At 23.3% G+C, this 22,978-nt stretch overlaps 1 protein-coding gene across 1 annotated transcript in view; it reads right to left on the bottom strand.

Annotated features, from left to right (window-relative positions):
- Nucleotides 1-270: 270 nt before the first annotated feature.
- LOC725260 overlaps nt 271-22,978 on the bottom strand; it is an 81,082-nt gene continuing 58,374 nt past the window's right edge. Inside the window, exons 3-6 of the mRNA XM_001121132.5 lie at nt 22,412-22,554; nt 16,126-16,258; nt 6,400-6,514; nt 271-2,456 (exon numbers count right to left, since the gene is read on the bottom strand). Of these exons, the coding sequence (XP_001121132.2) occupies nt 2,340-2,456; nt 6,400-6,514; nt 16,126-16,258; nt 22,412-22,554 (508 nt within the window). The 3' untranslated portion in view covers nt 271-2,339. The remainder of the gene's footprint in view (nt 2,457-6,399; nt 6,515-16,125; nt 16,259-22,411; nt 22,555-22,978) is intronic.

Here is a 22,978-nt window from a genome sequence, read left to right as displayed (position 1 = left end):
GTTCCGCATCTGAAACAGCATATAATTCTGTTGGCGTTTCTTCGAAATCTTCGATGAAAAATATCGACGAAACGGTTCTTGAAGATTCGAGTCTTGATCAACGTTCGATCATTCAAACCCGTTTCTAACTAGTAGAAATCGCGTTTCGAGACCAGAACAAATTCTTTTTGCGTTTTCATCGACTAACAATTTGTTCTTTCTTCCATGAAAATCTTTCACCAAGTCCTTGCTATTTCTATATGTTCCCAAAGATTCTTCCTCTTCTTCTTCTTCTTCTTTTTCTTCTTCTTCTCCAACGATTAATTCACCTTCTTTCTTGAATATTTGCACAGCACTATACACGAGACGCTCGTTCCAATAAAAGCTTCACTCTTCTAACAAGACAAAATGAAGTACTCGTTGTATAACAAAATGCCAGAGCTTCGTTTGTCAATTTTCTTTGATATCCCACGGTATCTCACGGTTTATTTCGAGTACGTCGTTTCGTTCCATTGTCGGTGATTTCCTTAAATGAGAATACTGTTGTATCATTACCCGCGAATAAAGTATCGCGCAGTTCGTAACCTTTAGAATATACGAATCGATTCGATTCTTTTAAAGTCCACTCTTCTGTATGATCGTTGATTTTGCGAGCATTTAGTAGACGTTTGGTAAAAAAGTTTAGTCGAGTCATCCTGTTTAATTATAGTCATTTAGATATAATAGATGGAAGCACGATTTTCCATTTCATTGTTTCGATGCTCACTTTCAAAAGATCATCTTTGAAACACAGAAAATCGAAAGTAGAGAAATAATTCGAATAAATTTCCGAATTATTGGATGTGAAACGAAAGTTAGGTCCGAAAGATTGATATAACGATATCAATCTTCGAACATTTCTTTCTGATTCCCCGCAGCTTCGTCGCTATTTCATGCGAATTGGGTTCCTTCACGTATCCGATCCTCAGAAACACCTAATATATTGGTTAGAAAAATTGGTGTTATCTCTACAATATCCCAACAGCTCGTTTCATCGTGTTTGCTTTGAAAACAGAAACTAATCGACTAGTCAGGGATAATATTTTTTGTCGATAATTTCGCATTTCTTTCTTCTTCATATTTCTCCCTTTCGCTTTTCCAAGTGGATTTATTATCGCAAGGAAAGAAATTAATCCTTAACTTCGGAAGTTAAATCCGTTTTCATGAAAGCGAAATACTTCTTTTTTTTTCCGTGCTATTGACAATTGAACACTTGGCGACACTTTAAAAATTCCATTTTTACGTGTCACGATTTATATTTTTTATTTCCTTCGTGCCACTATTATTTCCGATAACGAAGTTCAAAATAGAATTCCAACATTCTCGAATTCGTTCATTCGATGCTTCCCTCTCTGATAAAAATGTATCCACGCTTTCTTCTCTTTTTCTCTCTCTCTCTCTCTCTCTCTCACACACACACTCCCTCTCTTTCTCTTCCTATCACGCGAGACACATTTTTCCAAGCTGAATTTTTTTTTTTAATTTTTCTTTTTTTTTTTTTTTTCCTTCTTTCTTGCTACGGATGACGAATACTTAAATAGAGCAACTATTCGATAAATAAAAGCTAACGTAACCAAGGTACGGCACGACTAGATCCAGCCGGTTGACTTTTTCCTCCCCTTCCAACTCGGCCATTGATCCAACTTGTGGTTCCGATCGATTTTCAAGCATCGAGAACCCTAGTGGGTAGAAACCAGCCAGAATGAGAATCGAACGAACACGTTCGATTCTAGGCGCACGTGCCTTCTGATTGCTTGATTAAGCTCGTCACTGTGTCCGTCTTCTCTCTCTCTTTCTCTCTCCTCTTTGTTTTCCCCGGGCGTTCTGTGTCAAAGAGAACGGTTGCCGCACGAACGCAACGGCGAAGTTCGCGTGCGGAGAAACGTGGCTAACTTTCCTCTCGCCGTCTCTTTGATCGCGTCCAACCAGTTTATTCGCTTTCCTTAACTTTTCCATCGGTCTCCTTCGTTTTTCCTCTTCCCCTTCATCTCCCTCTTTCATCCTTTATCTCTCGTTCCCCGCATTCCAGTTATAATACTCTCGACCCACTCAGAGTTCGCATGCACGTGCCTCTTTCCGTCCTCTTTCTTTCTTCTCTCTTCCCTCTCTCATCCCTTTTCTCTTTCCTCTCTCTCTCTCTCTCTCTCTCTACTATCTTCTATCTCCTTTCTTTCTCCTTGGTTGCTCGTTGGAAAATAAAAAAAATACTCTGGCGAATCTGAAGCGGAGAACGAACGGAGGGCCCCCCGGTTTCAGCATCGTGACGCTCGTGATGCACGGAAATCGTCCCCTTTTTCCGGCTACGAGTGCCATTTAATCGCTTACGTGAAGTACGTCGCGAGCACCGCCACCATCACGATCACTATAGCCTGAATCCTGTACATGCTCCCGCTATTTCCGATTGTGCACACCTCGTCGGTATACGGAGCGCAGTGTACCTGCAATCATTCGAAAATTACGTAAAGGTTAATCGATTTCGAGAAGGACCTCTTTTTCTCTCGATATTCGTGGAAGAATTGCATACGGTAAAAGTTAAAAGTTAAATTTTCAATTTTCTCTCATTGGAAATTAACATTTTTATTATATTGACATTGTACATACATTGTACAATGATGATTATAGAATGATTGTAGATGATTTCGAAATGTGTCATCACTCCATTGTTTTTTCGTATATGTATGTCGTATATTTTTCGATACGTTGATAGTACATTTTATTTCTCACAAGGAAAAATTTTGGAAATTAAAAAAATTGCAAAATATGTAAGTATATATTAAGCAATTTTTTCTTTTCTGCTCAAAATCGTTTTAAAAGGTAAAATCAATCCTTAAAGATTCGATTATTATTCGATTTTATTTTTTTATAATTCGCAAACCAAATAATTTTTGCTTTTTAAACAAAAGTTATTTTTTTAGATTGGAGATTATTGCCTGATAAAACATTTATTAACTGTTTATTAAAAAGTTAATTAAAAAAAAGAAATAAACAAAAATTTTGAAGTTTTAATTGTGCGATGATATTAAAAAAAACAAAATAAATAGTTTTTATTTTTAATAAACAAAGATTTGTTGTGTTATTTTCGTTGCTAAATTTTCAAAAATTTATATCATATATTTCTGTCTTTTATTAAACATTGGATCATATGGAATAAAAAAGAAAAGGAACTTAGATATATAATTATTTTAAAAGATCTTTTCATTTTTAATATAGCTATCAAACTTTTTTATATTTTCATATATTTAGAGAACAAAAAACGTTAAAGCAATAGTATATTTCAAAAGAACGAAATGCTGATCTATGCATAGAACAATCTTTATTTTTACCATGGAACGGCCTCCACATCTGAAAAATTAACTAAGTGTTTAATAAGTACTTACAAATGTTTATCTAAAAAATGCAAGATCTCAGAATATTTTATTATTAAATCCTTAGACAGATATGTTACACGGTAATACCGTCTAATTAGCATATAGAAATATTTAAAATAGAAATTACAGGAATGATACATCCTTTTGATGTATATGATTTTCACATATAGAAGAAATTTTATATGCAAATTTTCTGATTTTGTTGTATTATGTAATTATAATATTAATCTACATGCATAGAACAATATCATTAAATTACAATCTGCCATTCATAATCAACTTTTGTCAGCAAAATATTATGATGTATTTACTTACGCATGATATAAGGATGAATATATTTATGAGAATTCAAATAATTCTGAAAATCAAGTAAAACTTATTTTTTTATAATGTATGTTGCAAGAAATCTTTATTACATGTTTACAACATTTTTTTGAAGGATTTTATCATCATAAAGAATAATTTATAATATTATTCACTTACTTGTATGCTTTCATTTTTATTTAATCTATTTTATTAATTTATTATCTGCAAAAAAATTAAAAAATTTTACGATTACATTAAAAAAAAAATCTTATAAAATAGTTATATATAAGTTTCTTTTTTTTTTCTTCTTTATTTCCTTTTTGAAAATTTAGCAACGAAAAAAATCAGCAACATAATAATAAAGTTTAAGTATTTATTAATAACAAAAAATACTTATTTTGTTTTTTATATAGTCGTATAGTTATCAGGTTGTTGATTAAAAATTTGATTGAAAAACAAATTTAAAAAACAATTTAAAAAAAGAATTATTAATCTTTTTATTTATAATTTATTTTTAATTGTATAAATAATTAATAACTTTATCAGGCGATAGTCCTTGTGAAAAGAAACAATTTTTTCTGTATTTTCTATAGTTTGCGAATTATATATAATTATTTAAAATCAAAAAATAACCAATTTTCAATTTTGATTTCATCCTCTTAAAGTGATTTTCGAATAATAAATAATAAATAATAAAAAAGAAAATTGCATAATATATATTTAAATAAGCATTAAATAGCCTTAAATATTCATAATTTTTTTTAATTTTTAGCTTGAGAAAAAGCAGTTATAGCAGTTTTTAAGTAAATAATTTTATTCTATTATGTAAGCTTTTTTTAGTTTATTCGATATAATAAAAATTTTATATATATAAAACGCGCCATGACCAAAATATTTTCATCTTTCTTGTACAATATCAACCATTCAACTGTTGCCCAATACTAAAAATCTGTCAATCAATTTTTGTTTTATCTATAAGTTGAATCTTTTGACAACCTTTTCAATTTATCTAGTTTTTCTTTTGTTTTTTTCCGCAGAAAAATGTCTGAAATTTCGAAAAAGAATTGAATACAACAATATCGAGTATAAAGAATTGCTCAAATGTCAAATGCATAAAAAAAAATAAAAAAAATATTAATTATTTCGCGATGTTTATAACAATAAATTTTCTATTTTAATAAATATGTTTAAATATAAACATTGTTAATCTTAACCTTAAAAATTTATTAATTAAATAATTAATCAGTATTGAATCAATACGATGTTTTCTTCTAAATTTTTTTTTTATTTTTGCAATTTTTAGATTATTTTTATTATTAAATTATTAAATATACAAATTGATTTCCCTTCTTTTATAAAGTTCTATTTATACTATAATTATAATCATTCATAAAATTTATCATGTATTATTTTATAATGAGATTCGTTTAATCCGATAATTTTGTTTTTAATTAAAGTATTATAATTTTTAATTAAGTATAATTAAAGTTTGAATGCATGTAAAGAATAATGAATATATATTTTTAAGATTATAATACAATATAGAATATTTTTTATGAAAAATCTTTTCGAAAATGAAATCAATCTCCAAATTTTCAATATTTTTTTTGTGTTTCAATATAACTTTGTGTGAGAATTTTTTTTTCAACAAGATGATAGAACTAAAAATTAAAACATTTTTCATAAAAAATTTTGTTCCCTATATCAAAGATGATATATTTAAAAAAAAATACATCAAAACTTTGAGCGTTAATTTCACCTCTACAAAGCGAATTTTTGTTAAAAAAAAATATTATTCTATACATATATGTATAAATTATTATATTCTGAATATTTGTGAAAAATAAAAAAAATTTTTTCTGTTAACCTTTTTTTTTTTTTTGTAAATATTTCGAAAGCTAAAAGCAAATGACAATTCGTATATATAAAAAAAAAATTTTATTTAAAATTTTGTCCTCAACGATATATTTAAAAAATTATCAAAATCAGTTAAATGCCATTTTTTTATCACTTCTAAATATTTACTTTAATCTATATATTAATTTTTGTATTTGTTTTGATTTTTAGAATTGATTCTACAAAGATATCAAATTTTTTATTTTTTAACATTCTTATATATATATCTTTTTAAAAATTTGTTGAATTTAATTATATTCTATGTAACATGCAACATCCATTACTTTTTTTCTTTATATATTTCTAAATATTAAAACAAAAAATTTAAAAATAATAATCATGCTATGAATTTCTGTTGTATTTTTAAAAAAAATTTGAAAATGCAAAAATTGCTAACATTCAAAAATAAAAAAAACTCGTTATATATATACCGCGATATATAATATTTTACCGCGAAAAATATTTTTAATTTGATTGTACAAATATGAATTTGAAAAAACATCTATTTTATGCATAATAAACTATACATGCAAGAACATTAAAAGAAAAAAAAAAAAAAGAAGAAGAATAGGCAACTCGAAGCAAAAAAAAAAAATCGAAAAACTTGGAGTTTTTATCGATTTTACTTTTAAGAAATGAAAGAACATATTCTTCCAACGGTATGCAGTATGTCCGTGTATTTCTCACTAAGTTTAAGTCAGTAAATATATATTTTAAGCAATTTCGACATAGCTAAAGGACTACACGATGGGACGCATAGCTCGTTATGGTGACAACAGATTCTGCCGAAGCAAAAGTGGCAAATATTTACCCTGAGAAGCGAGCTCGACATTCTGTCAAGGAAATCCTTTGCAAATCGAGCTGTGTCATCGCCACATTGTCGGCGGACCGTATGGTGTGAGCATTCCAAAAATTCCTTGAAGCCACTGCAACAGACACATTCAATTCTTAAATCGATTATTTCTATTATAAACTTTGCATTACAAACTCGATTAACAAGAAAATCTGAATATATGTTATATTCAGAAACCATTTCTTATGAAAAATATCTCTTGAAAGTTTTCTCGACAAAAATGATGGATTTTTTCTTTTTTTTTAATTTTTATTTTATTGATAAATTGTCATCATTATATCATATTTTTATTATTTTTCTTTGCTTATCATCATTAAGATCAATGCACAGTGGAATTTTATTTTTGTCAAAAACTGATAATTGAAAATTAAATTAATCTGATTCTCGTAAAATGATTCGAAAAATTTATGAAAAATTATTAGGATAAGGATTTAATAATAATAAAGATTTTATAATAGGATTTTTTAAAAAAAATAATTTTTTTAAAAATAACAGACGTATCCAAAATATTTAAATAATATTTAAATAGAAAAATAAATCAATAAATCAATGAAATCGAAAATCAAAATTTTTAAATAGAAAAAGTAATTTGTTGTTAATTTTCATTTAATATTAAAATTTATTATGTTAACATTACATGAGAAAGTTATATAGAAAGTATAAGTTTCATGTAATAAAATATTAAAATAATAAATAACAAGAACTTTATCATCCAGAAAGTTTATCAAGGAAGAATTAAATAAAAAAAAAATACAATACCGTTAAAAGATTTAAATTATAATTTTTCAATATTTAAAATTAATTCGTAAAAAATATTAAAGTATTAATACTAATTTGTGATACTTTTAAATTATGTAGAAACTATTAAGATATTAATAATTAGAGTAATTTTATAGTGCATGTATTTTCATAAATTAAATTTTCATGTCTAAATGATAGATATAATTCAGAGATAAATATATACACATGAATATTAAAAATCCAAAAACGAATCTCTTCTTGGAATTTCTTTAACAGTCGTCTCTTTTTTATGAACGAATCTTGTTTTTCTTTCAATTTTCTGGCTGAAGCGCAGAACGAAATGCAACGAACGAAATGATATTACGTTGTGCAACGAGTGTATCTCGAGTGAAATGTATCGTGGTCGTGATTCTTGATGGTAAAACGAATTGGCAGATGTGTTTAGTAGTCTATTTGCATCCAATGTTTGAAATCCAATGTTTAATTCATTTTGCATTATTGTTTGAAAGGAATTTTTGAAATTACTGATAAAATTATATTTGGTAAAATTTATAAACTGGTAAAAAAGTAAATAATATATATTTTTTAAATATAATTAAAATAAAATAATTAAATTTTCAGAAAATTGAAATATTAAATTTATATATTTAGATTATAATATAATAAAATTATATCAATTATGTATTTAAAATTTCTATTCAAATAATCTGAATACAGAACAAGTTTTTTAAACTATTTAATAGATTTTAATTTTGAAATATGTATCTATCTTGAGACAGTAAAAAATTTAAAAAACGATTAATTTATTTTCTACAAATTTGAATTTTTCTTATTAAGTACTTATGTAATAAATATTTTAAAATTATTTAATTTTTAATTGTTTTATGATGTGTTGATAAATCTGTGCATTTTATATTTACATCATTAGATCGTCATAGAAAACTTCAAAAATTATAGAATTAAAAAAAATTTAAAATATTGTTGTATTTAGTCGAAACAATTTGTATTCATAAACATAAAATTGTATTCATATTTATATTAATAAACGGTTAAATATATTCTTATAAAAATATTAATAAATATTAAGCGATAAGATAATTTATTTTATTAGTTTTAACTTATAATAAATAAAATTAATATATAATAAATTACATAAACCATACATTTAATTTTGGATTAATATAATTAAAACAAACTTAATCTTTTTCAAAGATCTATATTATTTTGATCAATTATTAAATTTATTGTATTTTTTTAATATAAAATTAATATTTATTAATGTTGAATTAATTTTTTCCAATATTGAATATAAACGAATTCACAATTAGAATTCACAATAAAACTACTGATGACTGATAATTATTTACAGATCAATTAAGAGAATAATTATTCAGATCTAAGATAATTCTAAAAAAAATTATATGAAAAATAAAAAGAAATATAATAATTTCTTTTTATTTTAAATGGAATATAAAATCAATTGTATATTATTCTTAAGTTAATTATTCTTTAAAACTGAGAATTTTTTTCTATTTGATAAAGGATATTTTGCATAATTTTCTCATGCAAAATATAATGATAAATAAAATTCTCTTATAAAACATAATGATTAATAATTTTTAAATAATAAATAAAAAAATATAAAAGAAATAAATAATATAATATCACACAGAATTATTTTGTTATAAATATATTATGTACATCTTTATAAATACATGTATTTTAAATTAAGAGCATATATTACGATATTACAAATCCATCGTATCCACCATATAACATATAACATTTTTGCAATTTTCGCCTGCAAAAAGAAAAAAACATTTTCGCATAAAATGTGGTGAAAAGTATCTCATGCGAAAATAACATCAACAGAAAAATTGCACGGAAGCGTATTTCAATTTTAATTAAATGTATTTATACGATTTTAACTGAAAAGTCGTTAAATCTTTTATCGCTTTGCCACGAATTTTCAAATTTTTTATTCCCTTTCTCGAAGAAAATCGATCAATACATCAAATCCTGTATTTTCCCAACAAAATGTTAATTATAAAAATAATATACATATAAATATTATGTATAATTATTTATAAAAAAATATATCCCTTATCGATTTCAATGAAATATATTATCAAAGACATGATTTTAAACAATTTTTCCTATACATGTTTTTCTATACATTGTTGATCCGTTATTCGACCTTAGTTTCCAAGTTATAAGCAAAAATACGTTCGATATCATAAATAATATTTTTAACATTTGTGATACATTTGTATAAAATTAAAATTAAATTAAATTTATATAATTATATAAATGATTGATTTTATAACAGATTCTATAATATCTATAAAAATACTAATACTATACTAAATCTAATACAGATTATTATATATGAAATTTTCATCTGAGGGATCCGCATAAATTCTCATATTATAAACAAAAAAATAAAGTTAGATTAGTTTATTGTATCCGACCGATTAAATACGTATGACATACGTTGTTATAATTATAAAAATTCATTATAAAATTATCGATAGTTTTTTGCTAAAATATTTCGTAAACATTGACAATATGTGTAGAGAGTATTGTTCAGAATGTTAAGCTTGATAATATATTTCAAAATCATTAAGATAAGGAGTATCCTTTCGTAAATAATTATCTGAAAAAATTCACTGATGATTGTTTCTATTATTTCAAGATTTAACATTTTACTTAAAAAATTCAAAACTCAAAGGAAAAAATTTAAATGACAAGGAATACACTGATTTGAAAATGGAAGGTTAGTACAATACATCAAGGAGTGCCTGCAGTGCTATAAATCGACGTCAAAATGAGACATGGGTAATTCTTTTGGTATAAAACTTCCTATCAGAATTCCAGAATACTAGGCAGTTATCATTTATCAAAATATAACAGATTGAACGTTAAATTCCATTGCTTAAAAGTACTATTGATATATAAATGCTATTTTTGATATAAATAATTCTTAAAATTGTATATTTAGGAATAATTCTTAAGGTTTTAATTTTGATAAAATAAATATTTGTATTTATAATTATAAATATATATTATATCATGTTATTCTTTTAATGTTATTTATATTAACACACAATTTCTTTTAGATTTTTTTCATAATTTAAATAAAAATAATAACAATTTAATTGAAATAATTTTCATTCAAATTATTTTTATTGAAACTTTTATACTAATTTTAGATTTAAAGTTTATTTCTCTTCATTAATTTTCTCCAAAAAAAAATAAAAATTTAAAGTCATTCAAATCATAGTTAATCGTGATAAACGTTATATTATTCATGTATTTTAACGATTAGATATTAATAATAAATATAGTTATTACAGGAACTTATTTCAAATCATCTTTATTCTGATTCAAATTTAAAAAAAAAAAAAAAAAAAATTAAAGAAAGAAAAAAAAGAGACTTGCGCATCTGTACATTTCCAGTTCGACGAGATTAAAGTTTCAACTGAATGAAGCTCGTTTACGAATCTAGCAAAAATGCAAAATATTAAAAATCTCATCTCTTTTTATTCCGCTTTAATAACGAAAATTTAAAAATCTTCTAGTTCAACATTGCAGATGGAATTTTATTATTCAACTTAACTTCGTTCAACTTAATAACAATAAAAAAAAATATGACGAATGAAAGAGTAACAAAAATAAATAAAACAAAGAATTTCAGCGAATTTATAGATTGGATAGGGATTAAAATAATTCTTCGTTGATATCCTTGATGAAGAATATTGGAATTCGGAAAGAGAGAGGGAGAAGAATCGAGTGAGATGCAATGTTCGATACATTCATTCACGTAGTTTCGCACTCTTTTTTTTTTTTCTTTTTTTTGTTCTTTTATTTCTTTTTTCTCGACGAAACCATGTAAACACGAGAGAGGAAGCTTTTCACGCTGATGCCTGTACATAGAATGTAATGTCATTAGCTTATCTCCATCACGGTCTGTTGCAGCTTTTCAAATTGTGCATCACCCACTGGAAGAAGTCGAAAGAGGGAGGGGGCAGACAAAAAGAGAAACGGACAAGGAGGGTTAAGGACAAGAGAAGAAAAGGAGGAAGGAAAGGGGAAGGGAGAAAACAAAAGATGGATAAGGAAGAAAAGAGAAATGAAATGGAAAATGAGATGATCAAAGTTGTAAGCAAATCAATTTACAACTTTAAATTGCGTGATAAGGAATGATAAATTAATATCGTAACAAAGAGTAAGAATTATAAGTGGAAACGAAAAAATAATAGCGTGATGGGAATGATACCATTTAACAATGAGATATAGAATGAAATATAAGAAAGAATATTATATGAGAATATGAAAAATTAAGGAACTCTTTGAAATAGAACCATAAAATTTATAACTATTATTTAAAATATAAAAATGAAACATTGGTTGACTTAATGTGCTTATCGTTTTTTTTTTTTTTTCAAAAAAATTTCACAATTAGAAATAAAATAGAATAATAATAATAAAAGCAATAAAATTTTGAAATAGAAATATAAAGAAAAAGATATTAGAAAAAAATAAAATATAAAAATAAAAAAATTTGAAAAGAAAAATTCGTTAAATATATTTACAAAAATATATTAACTTAAAAGTTGAATAAAGTGAAAAAAAAACGTATAGAAAAGAAATCATTTGTTTTTTAGAAAATTAATCCATTGAATAATTTAAATTTAGCTTCAATTTAATTCTAATACATTTCTCTTTATAAATAAAAATAGATAAAACAAAAAAGAAAACATTTAAGAAACTTTATCTTAATTATTTGAAAAAGTATTTTTTTCCATTCAAAAATTTTTATGCAAATAATAAAAAATTTTGATTTTTTTAAACAGAAATTTTTATTAATATAGATATATTGATTATAATATTTATAAATATTAGCTTTTTATTTTTAATATACATTTATATTTATCTTATGTATAAATATATATAATAACTATATATTATGTATAACTATATATAAATAAAATATAATATATAAAAATAAAATATAAATTATATATAAAAATTAAAAATAATCATTTTTGCTCATAATATATAAAATGATATATTTAAATAGATTCTAAAAAAATGAAAAAAACTTATTTCAATCATTAACTTATTTCAATATATTAACAATAAATTTTTATATATATAATAAAAATTTTTTCCTGAAATATTTCATAAAACACTTAATTATAACAAATAAATATATTATAAAACTATTTTAAAAATAATTACCTATAATTGAAAAAATAAAAAAAAATACAATATAGAAAATAATTGATTTCGCGAAAATAATCAAAGTGTTACAAAAGATTAAATATATATATATATATATATATATATATATATATATATATATATATATATATATATGTAACTTATTTAAGCTCATTTTTATCTTTCTACTTCAAATATATAAATTCTATTGTAAAATCACTCTTATATCAATTTTTTTTTAAAAAGTCCAATTTACCAGCAGAGTAATTCCCAATCTCTTCTAATCTTATAGAAAAATTTAAGTAAAAAAATAAGAAAACAACTTAAACAAAACAACAATAAATAAGAAATTCGAAAAAGAAAAATAGAAGAATATAAAACAGCGAATTAGAAAAAGTTAGATGAAAAAAGAACGATATATGCGAAAAGAGGAAAACCAACCACAGGAAAAGTAAAATACGGAAATTGAATGTAAAAGATGAAAAAAAAAAGAGAGAAGTAGGGACGACGTGAAACAAAGAAGAAAAGATGAAACAGATAGAACAGGAGAGACGAACGAAAATAGAAGGAAAAGAAACAAATGCGAAAAATAGTCAGCGTAAAGAGTAAGAGAATGATGGAGGGGATAAAAAGCGAGAATGTTAAGGACTGAGCGGACAAGAGGAAAAAAGGATTTGAAACACATCCCGTATGAACACGGCGTTCTCTTAACACTCTTATCGCGTAAATTGAATTGCACCCTCCAACGTGCATGCTCTTTTTACATTAAATCTTTTTATGCACGTCCTATTGCGTTTAATATGCTTAATGTTATAACTCGTTCAAAGGGAATGCTTTCAACCCATCTCTGTCCTATGTCTTTTATGCTTAATTCATAATTTGTTCCAAAGTAACGAAGTCGTTGAAACTGTGTCAGAGGAAAATATCTATAAACAACAAATTTTATAAAAAAATTTTCAAAACATTCTTTGTAACATTTTCTTATTTTTTAATGTTTCTTAAATGAAATCTTTGAAAATTCTTAAAAATTCTTAATTATATATTCTTAATTCATAGCTATTTCTAAAATTTCTTATTGAATATTTTTTTATAAAATTCTTACAAAATATTTCTAAAGAAAACAAGAATAATTAATTAAGTACTTTGCGATAATATGAAGAATGGACGTCTCAGAGTAAACAAGAGAGGAGGGAGAAAGAGAAAGAAAGAGAGAGAATTTAATTAAATTTTTTATATAGAAAAATATTTACGTAACTATCATATCATATATATCATATATTATATGTATAATAACTGTGATATATTCAATCGGTTCGTTATTTAAAAAAATATAATATGAAATATAAATTGAAAAACAAACTATCCTCCGAATAATAAAATCAGAAAAATATATATATAAGAATAAGGATATCATGGCTGTGTTTTTTTTCTTCTGAATAATTTTTAAATCAATGAAATTTGATTTTTTAATCAGATTTGACAAATTATCGATGTTATCAGATACGTGAAAATTACATTAATATTTTGAATATATTAAAATTCGTAATAGTTTTAAATATAAAAGATTTGACATTTCGTTGAATGATAAATTATATAGTCGCTTTGAAATCTAATGAATTAATTAAAAATATAATGAATTTTTAATTGGATATAAAAATTATATTATATTTAAATTGAAAATTGAAAATTGACAAATTAGGAAGAAAAAATTAATCAATTAATTTTAAACTTTTAATGCATTTTTATATTTTTTTTTTCATTTTTTTTCTACTTAAAATTAATTAAAAATTTTTAAAAATATAATGAAAAATAAAAATACAGTTTTGATCTTTTTTGTGTAACGATTATGATAGCAATGAATTTATTTTTATCTATTTATTGATATCGACCTAGTTATTTATATTCAATTTTATATGAAAATGCGGATATAGACATTAACAAAATCCAGAGTTAACTTGCAAAATTATGTTAGTACATATTCAACGATATTCATACAATTCGAATTCGAAAGAATTAATATTCATATATTATAATATAAAAATATATATTAAAAGTTCATTCAAAAAGTTTTTTAATAATACAAAACATACTTCAAAATTTATTTATTAATTTTTATTTTTAGTTCAGATTTAGGTTTTTAAAAATACTATAAAAATTTTTATTTATAAAATCTTTATATTTAATTGTGTATATTGTTTAAATCTGATATTAAAAGCATCGCGTTTTAAAACATTATTAATAAAAAATAATATAAAATTGTTTTAATAAAGAAAATAATAAAGGAATAAAAAATATTGGTGAATTAAAATTTCAAAAAAAAAAAAAATTGCCAACATATCAGTAGTAAAAAGCGAAAAAAAATTTATAAGTTCGATTTTCTTGGTTGGATGCATATGATAATGCGATATATGTATACAATAAAAATGGAAAAATAAAAATGTATGAATTTTATGCGTCACAAAAATTCCAGTGAAAAAACGAATAGTGCGCACAATTTATTATTCAAAACTCGATCTTTCAACTTCAAAAAAAATATGAGAAAAGTAACAAGTGTTACGGAAAAAAATTTCAACAATTTAAACTTTCCCATTCTCTATTCAACTACTATCTATCTTTCATCTCTAAATAAATTTTTTTTAATTAAAAAAAAGAAAATATTATAAAAAAATTTTATCCATTATTATTTAAAACAATTTTTCATTACGAAAATACACATACATACATGTACACACGTTTAATAATGATAAAATAAATCTGAAATAATAATGATATAAGAAAAATAAATAAATGAATATAATAAATATATTAGATTGTTCCAAAAGTTCTTTTTTTTTTGTTATGTGCATGCATATTGTATTGTTATAATTTGAGAAATATACAGTCTGATTTATTTTTGAATGAAATTATTCATTAATTATCATCTTAAAATTTTTTTTAAAAATAAATCAATTAATAATATTAGAAAATTAACAAATTATATATTGATTAAATTATTCTTTTATAATTACATATCAAATAGAACAATTAAATCATCAAATGATTTAATTATTCTTTATTATTATATTAAGCATTATTATAATCTTTATAATATAATCTAATATTATGATACTTTAATATTTTACTTAAATCAAAATTAAAGTCATTTCTGTGAGAATAATAAATATTCTAAAGAAATGAACACATTATATATAAAATAAATATAAAATTTATAATATAAAATATATAAAATTTTATAAATAATAAAATTATTAATATATAACTTACTATTTTAAAAAAATAAAATAAATATTTTCGAAAATAGAAATCCGTATCTTAAAAAAAATTAAAAAAAATTTTACAATAATCTAATATTGCTATAAAGAAAAGAAACAAAAAAAAATTTTAAATCATATATTTTGCATATGGCTTTCACATTCATATCGCGACGCTCTGTGTCAAAAAAAGAACAAAAAAAACTACAGATGAACTATTATTACGACAACAATTCATGGACCGATTTACATCGCCAAATATTATTGCAATATTAATTTTTAACAGTTATTAACAATATTTTGAAAATTTAACAATATTTTGAAAATTATATGAAAATAATTTATATTTACATAATTTACATATTCTGAAAAAATATATAAACTTTGTTATCTTGTGTTATTAATGCATTCTTATAAGGAAATGAAATTGGCTTATGAATTAATAAAGATTATAATATTCACTTACCAGCACAGAGATTTGAGAGATCCATTCGTGTCATTTCTCCTTTCGATTTCCTGAGTGGTTTTCTGATATTTCTTGTAGCAAAGCTCATATTCAGGTTGCACTTTTTGCATGCATGGCGCGTGTTGAAGAAATTCTGTAAACAGAAAAAAAAATCAAATAAATGAAATTATCGATATTGAATTTTTGCATAAATGTAAAAAATTATCACAAAATTTTTGTCAAAAATATTACTCAATTTTTGATTTTAATATTTCTTTATTTTAATTTCTTTATGAAATTGTAATCTTGGAATCTAAACCAATATCAGATATAAGACTAAATAAAGATGATTCAGTTGAATTTGAAAATATTTTCATGGAAAGATAATAAAGAGTATCTACTTAAGTAAGCAGTATCTTTAGGTATCTACTTAGGTAAATATTAAAAACATTTCAATTTATTACAATTTCAATCAAGCAACGAATTTCAATCATCAGTAATAATCAACATTATTATAAATTTCAATAAAACTATTAAATACCAAAATAATAATTAAATGCATAATATCAAATTTTCAATATTGTTTTGGCAAACGATCATTCCCATATTAATAGATGTTAATTTTAAAATGATAACACGTATTTTCGTTCTTTTCGCATGGTACATTGAACAAAAACTTGAATAAATATTAATAACAGAACTGCATGCAATTCAGCAATTGTAAATTGAACAGGGCACTGTTTCTGTCGATTATCAATATTTATCTATAGATAGGAAAAATTACATGCATGTATTCTTCTCGTACAATTGTATCAATTTTAACCGATTGGCTGGTTTTAACTTTTTTGGTCTGTTTTGAATGTAAAATTAATTTTTCAGATTATTAATAATAATAGACAGAAACATCATATCATTTATTTCATACACGTGTATTATTATTAATTTTATAACATATTTGTTCATACTATATTATAAATAAATGATTACAATTAAATATGATGATAATAATAATAATAATAATAAATAAATAAACATAGAATGAAAATATAAACACAAAAGTATTCTGTATCATTTCTTCGTTTTTTGTCTTGTGAATTAAATTTTTTATAAAGCAAAAGAAATGTAATAATAGCTAAACGAATTATATGTAAATAACAAAAACGATAGAGAATAATGTTGGATAGAATAAAATCGTTTTTGAGAGAAGTACCTAGAGATATCCTTGAATTGGTTATTTCTTTGAATACATTTCAGCTTGGCTGAAGAAATGTGATCCTAAGATTTGAGATAATATTCTCCAGTCACGCCATTTCAATTGCAATCAACATAATCCTAATTATCAATCCTTTAGAAAATTTACAAAAAATAAGATTGATTTTTTTTTTTTTTTAATAACAAACACTTGTTTTGCAATTTTTTTTCAAAATAAATCGAGGAATTTTTCTTAGATTTGATATCAGGATTATCAGAATGGAACAATATGTTATCCCCTTTATTAAAAGTAGTTCAATTCTTCCTCTAACGAATTTTTTACGATACGAATACGTGACGTCACATTATCCTTACTGCCATTGCTAGATTAGGCACAGCAATGTCACGTGACACGTTTGACTTTGGCGAAAGCCTGATCACGTGATTTACCTTTACCTAGTGCAGTAGCAGCAGGATAATATGACGTCACGTCTCCTAAGGAAATTTACCAGAGGAGAATTGAACTGTTTCTATTCAATAATTCTGTTTGAAACATAATCAAAAGGCTGATCCGCAATATTGTTAGTTGCTTATGCACTATATCAAGAATTTACAAAATGGACATGGAAAAGAATTTCAAAAGCACGAGTTCTTTTTGAATCAAGAAAAAGTTAGAATTTTTCAAACTATTGCTATTTTTATAACAGAAATGTTGAATTAAAACTATTTTAAACAAAAAATTATTTGAATTTTTCTAACTAATCAAACCGTACTGAATTTTAATATTCTTAAATTCCATTATAATATAACCACCACAATATACTGAATTCTATACTAAATTTTATATTTAAATTTTTGTACTTATAACATAGCAATTTTACTATTAAATAATCACTTTTTCGAATGGACAGGATTAGATTTTATTATTATTTAAAAAATAAAGAATTCCATAAAATATATAATAATTCAAATTCATCGATTTAATATAACGCTATATTAATAAATGTGTTTATCACTTATTTTTCTAGATAACACATTAAAAGCTGACAATAAAATATAGATAAAATCTAGAAATTAATAGCTTCAAAATATTAGGAATTTTAAAACTTCGTAAGTTAATAATGACAAGAAATGATGTTTTCCAAATAAATTTTAAAATAACGCGAGATGTATCAAAACTATACGTAAAAATTGTAATTGCGTCAAGGCACAAGTTGATCAGACACAACTCGATCGTTCAATATCGATAATCGGCTCGTTACGAATCGCGTAGCCGGTATTGCTCTTAACGAGGCGCTAATCGCGTAACCGATTTCGAGATAGCAGTATAGATCGAACAGCGAGCGCAGCTCAATGACCACTCAACTCAATAACATGTTCTCTATGCCCTGGGGACTGGAACGGTGTTTAACGTGTTTCAATTCCTATATTGTTCGCTAGTGACCGGTGAATCCGTTTCCTTTGCTTTCCAGCTCCAGGAATCGAATTGCATATACACTCTTGCGAAATCCACGATTATAGGATTAATAGAAGATTCGATATTTGGATAAGGATATATCTAATCGAATTTTGTTCGATTACACGCGTTGTGAATGTCATAGATTTATTTAATTATTATGGTATCAACAAAAAAAAAAGTTTTCGATCAAATGCAACAATATTCAAAGAATAATTCATTAAGAATAATTGTAATTTTTGAAATGTAAAATGATATGGTATATAAATATCAAACGTATTGAAAAATCGGTATGATATAAAATAAACATGTAGAGAAAAATAACTAATTCTTTTTTTTTTTATAAAGAAAAAAATAATGAGAAAATAACTTTAATATATATAAAAACATTTGAATATGATAAGAAATATCATGAAAGAAAATATATTTTAAATAATAATTTACTTCTCTTTATGAATTCACAATAATCAGAATTTTTTCCGAAACTTTTCCTTTCAAATAGAAAAATTATCAATTACCAATTATTAATACTATAATACTATAATACTATATGTATTATTTTCATGATTAATTTAAAAAAATTTCCCGAGTTTTAATTGTTTTGAAATATTCGTCAACAAAAGTTTTGTTTTAAATATATTTTGAAATAATTGTATGTAATCTATTGTATATTAAAATCTTCTTATATTCAGCTATAGAATATCTATTATCTAAATTCGTGTGACGATTATATGTAAAAAAAAATCGTTTAAAATATTTATTTATATAACATTTAAAATTAAACTATTTAAATAACATACAAATCATTGAAATCAATAAAGTGTATTCTTTTTATATAATTACCAAAAATTTTATTTAAGCATTACAATCGTCAATATATTTTGTTTTATTTTATTTTCGAAAAATTTTTTCAAGCTCTTTAGAAATAAATTTAAGTCTAATGATATTAGCTCATTTGTTATACATTTTGAGTGGTAACCGACCAGTTTATTTATTTATAAACAATTGATAAGCAATAATTATATATTGATGCATATATATATATATATATATAGATGAATATTTTTTTTTTGCAAATCTCGAAAAAATTAAGCATGAAACATTATATTCTATACATGTATAGAACAAAGTTATTCGAAATATTGATTTTCACATCTTTAAAAACATATTCAAAAAACTATTGAAATCACTGACATGGCATTTTTTTTCATAAAATTAATTCTCAAAAATTAACAATATTTTTAACGAATTTCATATTATTGTTTCATCGAAACTATTTTAATAGAAATATATAATTATATATAATTTTTAATAATAAATTGAAGAATATCTATTTTCTTTTCTCTTTTTTTTTTTTTTTTTTTTTTAATAAAACATAAATTCTCTCTTTTGAAAGGAAAGAAAAATTACTTTCTAGAAATGTAGTTAAAAACCTAATTAATTTAGTTCTCTAATCCTTTCTGTAATATGCAGACTGGAGCATTAAGAACTGGTTTTATGAATTTCATAAATTACGGCAACCTTTTCTTTTTTTCTAATTTCTTGGCTTTTCATTCTGTATCACAGAATGTTCTGTCAATGAAATTTACACAGAATTTTCACAAATTTCATTTGATAAGATAAAATTTTTTATATCAAATTTTTTTATTAAAAAAACTTTAAAAGTTCATTTTTACACAATTTATTGGATTTTATTAAATTTATTTAATGAATTTAGATAAATAAAAAAGAAAAAATAAAAAAATTATGCGATATTAGATTATTAGTAAGTATTACACGTGTATAACATTGTTATTTGGAAAACAAATATTTATATATGTATATAAATATACATAATATAAAACATATATATATATAATATATAATATAAAACAAGAAACAAGATATACAATAGAATATTTTTTTAGAAAAATACCAAATATCAAACATCAAAATCAAAATAAACATAAAATTCTGGCAATTTTTTATTATAATTCTACAAATTAAAACTTTACTATGTATTAATCGTATATTACAAATTTTATATTGAACATTCTATTATATCAAAGAATTACTTCTGTATTTATAAATAAATCTATACCCTGTTTAATCTACCTTATTTTCAATATAGTGAATTTTATATAGATAGTAGAATAATTTTAGAAATAATAGAACAATTAATAGAATGATTTTGCCAAAAGATAAAACTAATTGAATTAATTTTATTATTTGTGGAATTCAATACAATGGAACTTCGTTTATATTGTAATCTTATACAATTGTTCGAATTATAATTAAAGTTTCCTGTTATTTGAACTGAGAATCATTTCACTTATGAATATCTTTATTTACATTCTTTATAAATTAGAAATATGCATTATATATATTTTTTACAAATAATTGGAAATATACATTGTATACAAAATAAATATAAAATTCATTCATTCAACAAAGAAAATTATTATGTTTTTAATATTTGATATGTATTTTAGAGAAAATATTTCGTGAAATCTTTTTATGTGAACGTGAACTTTTATTAATTGGATGAAAAATCATAATTGGTGGAAAAATTAAGTGAACTTTTTTATTATATGAACAACTTGATATTTTTTATTATGTGAATATATTTGTTCCTACAAGTATAAATGAAATTCTACTGCATCAGATATTCATCATATTCATTCATTCACAAAATGCCCATTGACAAATTGGAATTTTTTTTATAAAAATATTAATGAATGGAAATATTGGTGAAACTTCTTCAAGCTTACTTACTTCAAGATGCACAAGAAAATGCATAATTAATAAATAAAATTCGTAAAATATATGAATTTATATGAATTTTTTTTTGTATTTTAATTTATTTATTATGAATTTTATTTTCATCCATCGAAGCGATTCCTCGAACACTTTGTATACTAAGATGATAAAAATATATTCAATACTTAAATATTGAAAATGTGTATAAAATTTGAAATTTTAATTTAAATTTCATGCATATATTTTCACTAATTTGAATAATCAACATATTAATTATAAATTTCTATTTAGTTTAAGTATAATTCCAGTTTTTTTTTACTAAAATCGAACCTGGATAATTTGAATCTCAAGGGAAGAGATAAATTCCTTGAAATATAAAAGTTACCAAAGTTTATCAAAGTTTTCAAGTAGAAAACGAGTGAAAATTCAAAATATAAAAAACTTTAATATTTAAATAAAGATTAATAATTTTCAAACTACAACAATGTAAGAAAATAATTGTTATAATAAATAAAAGTTAAAATAAAAATTTAAAAAAACAAACTAATTTTTGAATATAAATTACTTATTACATAATTCAAATCAAGTTTATTATATAAACGTAAAAACATAATCATATGATTGACTTGAAAAATAATTAATTTCTATAGATATACACGTATGGTTAAAATTAGTTTAAAATGATTTATATCATTTTATATTTTATAGATAAAAATTCACTTTGATTCACATTATACTTGATCGAAATAGATTCATTGTAGAGTTAAACAATTATTATATTTTTTACTAAAATTAGAATCTTATAATTTGTAAACATCATTTAAAATCACATCCAATTCGCTCTCCAAAATCGTCTATACACGAAACCATAATTGCATCAGTATGGGATAACGACAACTATAACGTAGTTACACAACTTACCGTCTTGATAAGGGCCATCTTGACATAGCTCCATGACTACCTTGTTGGTGCCTACGTATAACGAGTTGAAGTGTTCCCTTTGTTTCTCTTCCATGCAGTCGAACGTATACGTCTGGATGCACTTCATGCCAGCCTCGAAATCTCTACAACAAACGAAAAAAAAGAATCTTTGATGAGCCAATATAAATATAATGAAAAATATAATGGATATGCATAGAATAGTATAGATGATTTAAAACGAATTTAAATATGTGATATCGGAAAAATAACAAATGTATATTGTCATAAATAATATGACTAATCAATAAGAATATTTCAATTTGATTACAATTTTATCGCTTCTAGCGAAACGGATCTATAGACGAAAGAGTGTTTCGTTTATTAACTTTCGAAATTTCAACGAGGATTGATTATAAATAACTGTTGCTGCTAACTGTAACAAGGAACGATTGTTCGAGTTTTGAATAAATATTTGATTTAAAGAGACTACTTGTAGATTAATTTGTGGATTTATTAGTAGATTTTATAAGTTAACAATTTAACAATAAATGTGAATAATTGTATCAA

This window comes from Apis mellifera, linkage group LG7, assembly GCF_003254395.2.
Source record: "Apis mellifera strain DH4 linkage group LG7, Amel_HAv3.1, whole genome shotgun sequence".
Classification (NCBI taxonomy): Eukaryota; Metazoa; Arthropoda; class Insecta; order Hymenoptera; family Apidae; genus Apis; species Apis mellifera.
The sequence above is the reverse complement of the archived record's forward strand: the minus strand, read 5'-3'. Positions and strand labels throughout refer to the sequence as shown.